General features: G+C 42.9%; 1 protein-coding gene across 1 annotated transcript; it reads left to right on the top strand.

The window, feature by feature from the left end:
• The first annotated feature begins 3,522 nt into the window (after positions 1-3,522).
• TENT5A (terminal nucleotidyltransferase 5A) lies at positions 3,523-9,082 on the top strand. Its single transcript, XM_072142062.1, has 2 exons — positions 3,523-4,391; positions 4,729-9,082. The coding sequence occupies exons 1-2, from the start codon at positions 3,978-3,980 to the stop codon at positions 5,506-5,508; spliced, it is 1,194 nt and encodes a 397-aa protein (XP_071998163.1). The 5' UTR covers positions 3,523-3,977; the 3' UTR covers positions 5,509-9,082.
• Positions 9,083-9,399: the final 317 nt, after the last annotated feature.

The following is a 9,399-nucleotide window of genomic DNA, read 5'->3' on the forward strand; positions in this document are numbered from 1 at the left end:
ATTATATACTGGGGCTGTGAAGAACATTATGTCAGGGAGATTATATGCTGGGGACTGTTAGGGAACCAAGATGTCTGTGTGGTAAACTCCCCAGGAATTACACATTACTGGAAGAAGAGGCATGGTGATCCAAAGACACCTGCAGTCACTGGATGTAAGTAGGGGATTTGTGAGGGGCTTATGTACAGGAGTGGAAACTATTGAAGATTCATGTGCAAGCACTGAAAAGAAAGTATAAAGTCAGGCAGAAAATTGTTGCATATCCGGGTGATTTTGAGAATTTTTTCTCGTGACACATTGTACCTCATGTTAGTTATAAAATTTAAGTGATAAGTTTTGCGTTTCGTTCTGAAAAAAAGTGAAAATTTGGCAAAAGTTTGTAAAAATTCTTCATTTTCCAAGTTTGAAATGTTCTGGTTTCCAGACAAGATGTAAAACTACCCAAAAAGTTTGATAATTAACATTTACAGAATATCTGCTTTATGTTGGGATGATATTTTATCCGTCCTCTCATTTTTCTAGGATGTTATGAGGTGCAGAACTTTAGGTGCGATTTTTCTTATTTTCATGAAAATTGCCAAAACTCACATTTTGAGGGACAACTCAGCTTCCAAGTGACTTTGAGAGGCCTAAATAATAGTAAAACCCCATAAATTACCCCACTATAGAAACTTTACCCCTCAACGTATGTAAAACAACTTCTATTAAGTCTATTAACCCTTTAAGTGTTTCACATGGGTTAAAAAATATGGACTTGCGATTTAGAAACTATAAAATTTTTTTGGAAAATACATTCATTTAGGCCCAAACTGAAATTTTCAGAATAAATTAAATGATGAAACGCACTGCAACGCTTGATGCCCAATTCCTCCCGAGTGTACTGATACCCCATATGTGGTGGTGACTGCTGTACGGGCGCACGGCCGAGTATAGAATGAATGGAGGCGCCATTCACAGCAGATTTGTATTGTCACATTGTACGACCTATACATTTTTATTTTTTTTGGTAATACAAACATATGATAGCTTATTTTTTATGGGATGAGATACAATGTATAGATAATTCATATAGGGGGTCTAAAGCTTATTCATGAGATTTTATTAACTATTTCAAGGGGGACACAAAAAAAATCATCAATTTTTATTTTGCATTGTTAGCATTTTTTCCCCCCCGCTCACTGTAATGTAAAAATAATATTTTATCTTTATTCTCTGGTTCACTACGATTACGGTGATATCTCATTTATATAGTTTTTCTTATTTTTGCTTAATTTTCCTGAGCAAAACCAATATTGGAGAAAATCGCATTGTTTTTACTATTGACAACTTTTCAGGGCCATAACTTCTGTATTTTTCTGTTGTCGGATCTGGTTGAGGGCTTATTTTTTGCGAAAACAGTTGTTCTTGTCAGTCGTATCATATTAGGGAACGTAACTTTTTTTGATCACTTTTTAGAACATTTTTTGTGATGGTGTTTGATGAAAAATTGCATATTATGGGAAGTTTTCCAAGTTTTTTTTTTACATCGTTCACCGAGCGGGTTCAATATTGATTTAGATTTATTGTACAGATTAATACGGACGTGGTGATACCAAATATGTATGTTTTTGTGTTTTATTTACTGTATTTGCATTTTATGTGTTACTGGGGAGATTATGGGACTTTTATTTTATTTATTTATTTAATTATATTATAAAAAGATTACATTTTTTATTTTTTAACTTTTTTACATTTTCTACTTCTTGGCTTGAATAAGCGATCATCCGATCACTTGTTTAAGCCTTTACACTGCAATACACTTGTATTGCAGTGTGTAGTGTAAGTAACTGAGCATGCCGCGCACCGGGGGGGGGGTCCGATCCACAGGGGACACACTTGCACGCCGCAGTCATGCTTGACCGCGGCGTGTAAGGGGTTAAACACCCGGGATCGGAGTTTTTCTGATCCCGGGTGTTGGTGCCGGGTCTGGGCTGTGATATCACAGCCCGACACCGGCACTATAATAACCCGATGTCCCGAAATCTTCTTCTGACGCGGCGCCGTAGAAAGGCGTACGCGTCAAAAGAAGTACCCTTAATGACCGCTGTAAAAACCCGATAGGGCGGTCATTAAGGGGTTAATAAATCTGGGCCTTTATGTTACATTTTTAACTTGTTTTTTTGGTTCAAAGGAAAACTACCATCAAAAGCATGATAAGACTGGGACACTTACTCATAGATCCAGGCACTGTGACTGTGATAATCTTCTTACAAGTTCATACAGTCCTCTGACCACTGATATAGTACAATGCGATACAAATGTCAGCATAACACAACTCATTGTCACAGTGTTTTATGGTGTACAGGTACGTCATGGTTCCTTAAGAGGGTAAAATTTGTTTCTGAATTAGGTTGTTTCGAAGGCAGAAGGAAGGATTTCACAAAAGCTATTGTCAGTTTAATTACACAATGAACTTACCCTTAGGGAGGGGAGGGATGAAGAAAACTGTGACATCGGAAGGAGAGATCACAGCCTGTTAGTTCTGGTTACATGAAGTACACACGCACGTACACTGCATTTATGTATTCCACAATACATGAACTTTTATTTTTGCAGGTTTTATGCCTACAAGTTATTCTTCTAGCAATAAACAGGATTTGAAGGCTTTGCTCTTTATACAAAATTAAATTTATCTCCCAAAATTAATTGTAAAAATGCTACTGTGTGTTGTAAAATATGCCTGGTGTCTACTTCCATAGGTGGGCTTCTACAGGATTATACAAGGAATTCTTTCTATAATATTTCAGGCTGAGAAAACAGTCCTGGCAGCGAATGAGTTAAAGGATGAGGTCAAGGGGACAATAAATGGAAATATGACAGTAAAATTCTGTAAAAAGTAGTGACTGATATAGATGAGACTAGAGGGGTCTCTGGTGAGATACGCACTGGGCAGTTCCAGTATAGCCAGGACTTGTGAATATCACGGGCAGCGCTGGCCACGGTTGCCACTATGGCCGGTCATGGGCACAGGTGAGTCACGCTTGCCCTCAGCAGCAGATACATTGAGTGCGCACATGTCTATTTGTATAATGGGAGGTAAAGTAAATGCGGAGTCAAGGTCTCTGCCCATCAGATAGCAGGCAGCCCAGTCATTGTCAGATGAGCCCTTCCCACAGGGGACTACACAGGAGCAAGTGTCTCCTCTCTCCTCCAGGAGCCCCCCTTAAAGCCTGCGTGCTGACAGATGACCAGCAGGAGGCGCTGTTGTCCCACCAGAGAACCCCCGGCTCCCCAAGGCATGGAGCCAGAGCCCACTTAATTTATGGCTTCTGTGACTGATGAGAATTATCATTCATAATTCATTGTGTGTTTCCCTGTGCTATGTGCGTGTATACGGTGCGGTACCGTGTGCGCAGGGCGCCCCCGCCTCAGGTACTAGGAATGTCTCTTCTATCAGTCAGGGAGACCCCAGCCCCGCCCCCGCCATATACATAGCACGGGCTGCTGACGTCACAAGAATGCATTTGCGTCATAGGCATCGGATTGGTCGCTGTCGTGTGTCTGTCATCTGGCAGCTGTCCGCCAGCTACAGTTTCTAGGGGCTTCTAGTAGCTTTAGCTCCGCGGGCTCAGTCCCCGTCCGTTGGCCCCTGAGGTACCAGCGGGGCCGCGCCACCCCCTCCGCTCCGGCCGGTGCAGTGCCCCGAGTGCTCTCCATGACGCAGGCTGCCCGGGTCACCGTGTGCCAGCCCCTCCCCCCGGTCACACACGGTATAGGAGCTGCCCGGACACATCGCTATGCTAATGTAGGGGCGTGTCTGGGAGGACCAGCCAGTGCACAGACAGCGATACCTCATATATAAAGTAGTGAGGGGGCGAGCGGCGCTCATCTCTGCCCGGCTCCGTTCCGCCAGCAGCGCACTGTCTAGCGGATTAGCTGATTGGCGTGCGGCTGTTTGCAGGTTGCTGAGGAGAAGGCTGGCAACGCGGCATCTCACCATGGCAGAAGACGAGGGAGCTCTGGGCTCCGGCTGCGATAGCAGTCACTGCAACGTCCTCAGCTGGGAGCAAGTGCAGCGCCTCGACTCCATCCTCACCGAGACCATCCCCATCCACGGCCGCGGCAACTTCCCCACTCTGGAGATGAAGCCCCGGCAGATCGTCAAGGTGGTGCGCTGCCGCCTGCAGGAGAAGCGCATCCATGTCCGGGACGTGCGGCTCAACGGCTCCGCGGCCAGCCACGTCCTGCATGAGGACAGCGGGCTGGGCTACAAGGACCTGGACCTCATCTTCTGCCTGGACCTCAGCGGAGAGGCCGAGTTCCAGACCGTCAAGGACGTGGTGCTGGACTGCCTGCTGGACTTCTTACCCGAAGGAGTTAACAAGGAGAAGATCACCCCGCTCACCCTCAAGGTAAGTGGCCACCAAGTACTGTGCAGATAAAGTGTATACTGGACACCTGATGGCTGCCCTATAGCTGGGTGCCCCCACACATAATAGTAACACATAGGATGGTGCTCAGCTCCCAATCCTTGTAGGCATCTTCCACAGGGTTGGGTGCTTGCAGGGGGAAGTGCCAGACAATATAACAGATATCCTCAGTTTTTGGCAATCAGATGCTCCTTTATCACCGCCCCTTTCCTTGGTTCTGTTTCTTTTTTGGCAGCTGGGGCCTGAGACCAAGGGGTTGTCCACTTCTCCCCGAGCCCTTGACATTGACTTGTTGTTGTATTTGTCTTTCCCTTTCCAGGAAGCTTACGTCCAGAAGATGGTAAAAGTCTGTAACGACTCTGACCGATGGAGCCTGATCTCCTTATCTAATAACCATGGCAAAAACGTGGAGCTCAAGTTTGTGGATTCCTTGAGGAGGCAGTTTGAGTTCAGTGTAGATTCCTTTCAGATTAAACTGGATTCTCTCTTGCTTTTTTATGAGTGCTCAGAGAACCCAATGACTGAAACTTTCCATCCTACCATCATTGGGGAGAGCGTGTACGGGGATTTCCAGGAAGCCTTTGATCACCTTTGTCACAAAAGCATTGCCACCAGAAACCCTGAGGAGATCCGTGGAGGTGGCCTTCTTAAGTACTGCAACCTACTAGTAAGGGGGTTCAGGGCAGCCTCCGAATCAGAAATGAAGTCCCTGCAGAGGTACATGTGCTCTAGATTTTTTATTGACTTTTCAGATATTGGAGAACAGCAAAGAAAACTGGAGTCCTACCTGCAGAACCACTTTGTGGGCTTAGAAGACCGCAAGTATGACTATCTAATGACTCTACACGGTGTGGTCAATGAAAGCACAGTATGTCTCATGGGACACGAACGAAGGCAGACTCTGAGCCTTATCACCATGCTTGCCATCAGAGTACTGGCTGAACAAAACATTATTCCCAACGTAGCCAATGTTACGTGCTACTACCAGCCAGCTCCCTATGTAGCAGATGCCAACTTCAGCAATTACTATATTGCCCAGGTGCAGCCTGTCTTCACATGCCAGCAGCATACCTACTCCACTTGGTTACCCTGTAATTAAGACTGCGGAGACCGTTCCCTATCCCTATTAAGCAGGGGCATACCCAGTTATGTAATAAGGTGTGAGTTTGACAATGATGATCTGCTCTAGGTTTCTATTTTTGTGAAGCTTGTGGTTCATATAGAATTCATGAGAGCACGATCAGAACAATACGCTCCTAATTTATTGGGTTCAACCCCAGAGCACAAAGCAACCTGTCATGTAAAGCTCGGTTGCCTCCTGTAGTCGGGATGGAGGCCTGCTTAATGTGAGTACAGGTTGGCAGTTCATGCTCGCTTTACCTTTGCGTAGAAAGAGGTTGGTTAGTCAAATGGAATTTGCTAAAGGAGGTAAATGCTCTTAACATGTCCTTCTGAATTTCAGCTGTCTATAGCACCGCGTGAAGGAAGATGCATTGGCTAGCTAGACTGAGTATTTGGTGATCTAGTGTCACGTAGAATGTATAACCTGCCTGCTCGCATAAAACGCTTTTCTTGGACATGGTAACTGCAGTAGGGTGGTGCAGTTCTCACAGCTGTCAAACCCTCTAAAAGATAAGGCATATTCTTTCCAGATATCTTCATGAATCACATGTGACAGTGCTTAGAAAGATAGTAGCAAAACGGAACGCTTGAGGACCAAAGATTTCTTAAAGAAACATACCCAAAACAGGAAGAGGAGAGATTATGTGTGTACCTGTTTATTTACTGTATCCAAGTGCCTGTTTCCTTCAGAAAATCACCAACATATCTTTGTGATTAAACTGCACATTTTCATTTAACAGGGATTTAAAAGTGAGAAAAATAATTAAAAATACAAACCTAAGTTAAAAAAACATTCTAAATCCTGAACTTGTGATGAACAACGTAGCTATGCCATATTTTTCCTTGGCAGACACTTGTATAAAGTTTATTGCATGTATTTCCACATGCAGAGATTCATTGAAGTCTAGGTGTCATAAATGTAGCACTTAGAGGGGGTTTAGGTTAGCACCCGAGTGTAGGAAAGCCTTCCAATGAGCATTCAGCTCTGGAGATGCTGTGAACTGAACACTTTTAGGAAATGTCCCTTTGGAGGTGTCAGTAGATGAGATCATTCAGTTGCGTATTTTAGGATTCTATTCATATCAATAGTGATGGCAACCTTTTTGGTGGATCTCCATCTGCTTTGAACAAATGTATTGCTGTATCGTAGGACCACTAGAGGTATTTAATGTGAACTCGCTGAATTGCACGGCTCTCGCAGCTCAGTATTTCTGCCTTTCCCATTACTTTCAGTTCAGCTTTAATTCCCAGTGTCAGTGCTGTAACCTTATTTCAGTCGGAATGAGACGGAGGATCCCATTACACTGTATTTTTCAGCCGTGTAGCTAGTGTTAACCCTCCAGGAGCCAGCGTTCCAGCAGTTGATTCACATTGGTAAAGCAATACTACATTCATCTGGGCAGGATAGCCACAGTGACAAGTAATGTATTGTAGTCATCTGTTGAGGACAGCCCCTTGTTTACTGGTATATGTGATTTATTATCTTGGCCTGTGATTGCTTACAGTCTGCTGCCTTCATCTGATGTGCACAGACTTGACTGACGGCTTCAATATCTGGATTAATTTATTGTTTCACAGCTCCTGGTGCTTACAAAATCATTTGCTAAAGTAGAACTATGCAGATACACTTCTGCCCGGCCTTTTGTTCTGCAGATGCAGGGTCGCCATTGTAAATCACTATGGCAGTATTACTAGCTCTGTTAGTGACCAATTTGCTTGCCTTTTACAGAAGAGTTTTTTTAGTTTTTTCTTCTATAAGTTAATCGGCATGAAATATCAGAGTGTGTTTTGCATGACTGCTCTATCTGTAGTGCCAAACAAGACCCTTAACTAGACGTATGCTGTCCTGTGTAGATCCTAGTTGACCTCAGTCTGGCGATTTAGTGGTTAAGTCTGACTCTGGCCCCCAAGGCTTCCTTTGAGGGATTGCAATCGTGTCATTGTTCAAAGTTCTGGAAATTGCTAGATCGAATATCTGTCTAGGTTTTTATCTTTCTCGTATCCAGCCTTCTTAAGGCTGCTCTAGCAGGAATCTCATTTGTTTACTGTAGCACCATTCCTGTGATTTTAGCAGGATCTGTTAAAGCTATTGCACTGCCGCTCTGTTTACACGGAAATTTCTGGCCTTTTCTGTGACTGCCCCTGTCTGTTTTCTGTTTGGTCAATGGAGGAGAGTCTTCGTGATTAATAGTGAAGAGAGGAGCTCGATTCCCAGCTCTCATTTCTCCAGACAGTAAATCAGAATTGAGATGTGCTTGTCTAAATCAAACAGTATCCATAGATAGATGCATTCACATGTCATGCAGGGGATGGCTGGGGAAATAGGATCAGCTGGTGATGGGGTATAGCTATTCTTCCCACAACTATTTGCATTGCACCAGTAGCTCATCTCTCAGTAGAAGGTTCTAGCATAAGCACCACTATTTGTTCAGCAATCTTTACATGATGCTCTTATTTTTTTGTTATCCTTGTGTCTCCTTGACATTTCACACTTTCTATTTATCATATATTTTTTGTATTTTCGCATCTGGTCTTGATTCCAGCAGCCAGGTAACATACATACTTGTTTTAGCAATAGTTTACTTCAGTTTTATTTATCAAGATTCTGGAATCCACTTTTCTGCAGTATTCTGTACAGCCATTTCTTGCAGCAATCAGTGGAAATGACTTGTCTGTCATCCAGCATGTTGGAGCGGAGAATTTGCAGGAGAGACAAAGCCCCCATTGAAATCCCTGACTCCTTACACACCAGCCATTGGACAGTTTGTATGGCGGATGGATTTATTGCTAATCTATGTTGAGATAAACCTTCTAATACAAATGTGATGAAACATCAGAACTCTTTCAAAGCCAAACCATTCTATGTTGTTGCACAAAAAAATGCACGGGTGTTGTGTCTAAAGGGGAGGGGGGCAGTGTTCAATTTGTACTTTCTTAATATTATTTTGCTTTCAACACTGATGCTTTGACTTTACGTAAATATATTTTATTCAGAGTTTTAAATGATTCCTGTATAATGCTTTGTACATGACTTGTATTATGTCGTTGGTTGATGACTTTGCCAATTAAAAAAAAAAATACAACTGAGACAAAAATTCAAACAAAAAAAAAAATATTTTCTTGAAATATTTCATTGTAGACTTTAATGTCTTCTAGAGAATCTTGCCAAAGCAGGAATATATTTTGCATATCTATAAAAATGTGTGGCTTTTTTTTTTTTGTTGCAAGGAGGGTACTTCCGTGCAAAGTCATTGGAGATGTAATCTAAGGTTGCATGCGAGTGAAAAAAAGCTGCAAAATACAAACAAAGAATAGGAAGCAGCTTGTCTCCCCTTGCTCTCACCCTTTCTCTATACAATATGAGCACTGCCTCTTCACAGCTGCAGATCTGCCCTTTGCTTCTGCTCCTTTGGAATACATTGACCATAAGCTAAGGACAGGCAAAACCCAGGCTGCTGGCATTCATACTTGAGAGAAAGGATTGTGAATCTTGTTTACAGCGTCCAATATTTGGATTTGTTTTGTAAATAAAGAAGTTATTTTTTTCTATTCATCTGCGTAGTATGTTTTTGGTTGCTGAGTTTTGGGAGAATGGTGTTTAGTACCTTTCATGGAAAACCATACAGACTGAGAACCCAGTGCAAACTCATAAAACTAAGCCTTGGTTGCTGGGTTTTTTAATTTAAATTTCAGTCAAATGAGTGCACTCCGCTGGGAATAGGCCTAGATGGAACATGCCAAAAAAACTTGGCTCTTTCCCCACTGAGCAATATAGATAGATATGCTTAAAAACACTTCTGATTTGTCACTTAAAGAGAACCCGTCATGCAAAATAACCCCCCTAAACTAAATATATTTTCATAAACTG

This window comes from Engystomops pustulosus, chromosome 3 (assembly GCF_040894005.1).
Source record: "Engystomops pustulosus chromosome 3, aEngPut4.maternal, whole genome shotgun sequence".
In the NCBI taxonomy this organism is placed as follows: Eukaryota; Metazoa; Chordata; class Amphibia; order Anura; family Leptodactylidae; genus Engystomops; species Engystomops pustulosus.

What these genes read in the sequence shown, in the direction of transcription:
- TENT5A (XM_072142062.1), top strand. Translation starts at nt 3,978, where the DNA reads ATGGCAGAAGACGAGGGAGCTCTGGGCTCCGGCTGCGATAGCAGTCAC. An exon ending in TCACCCCGCTCACCCTCAAG is followed by an intron (nt 4,392 to 4,728) that starts GTAAGTGGCCAC and finishes TTCCCTTTCCAG; the next exon opens with GAAGCTTACGTCCAGAAGAT.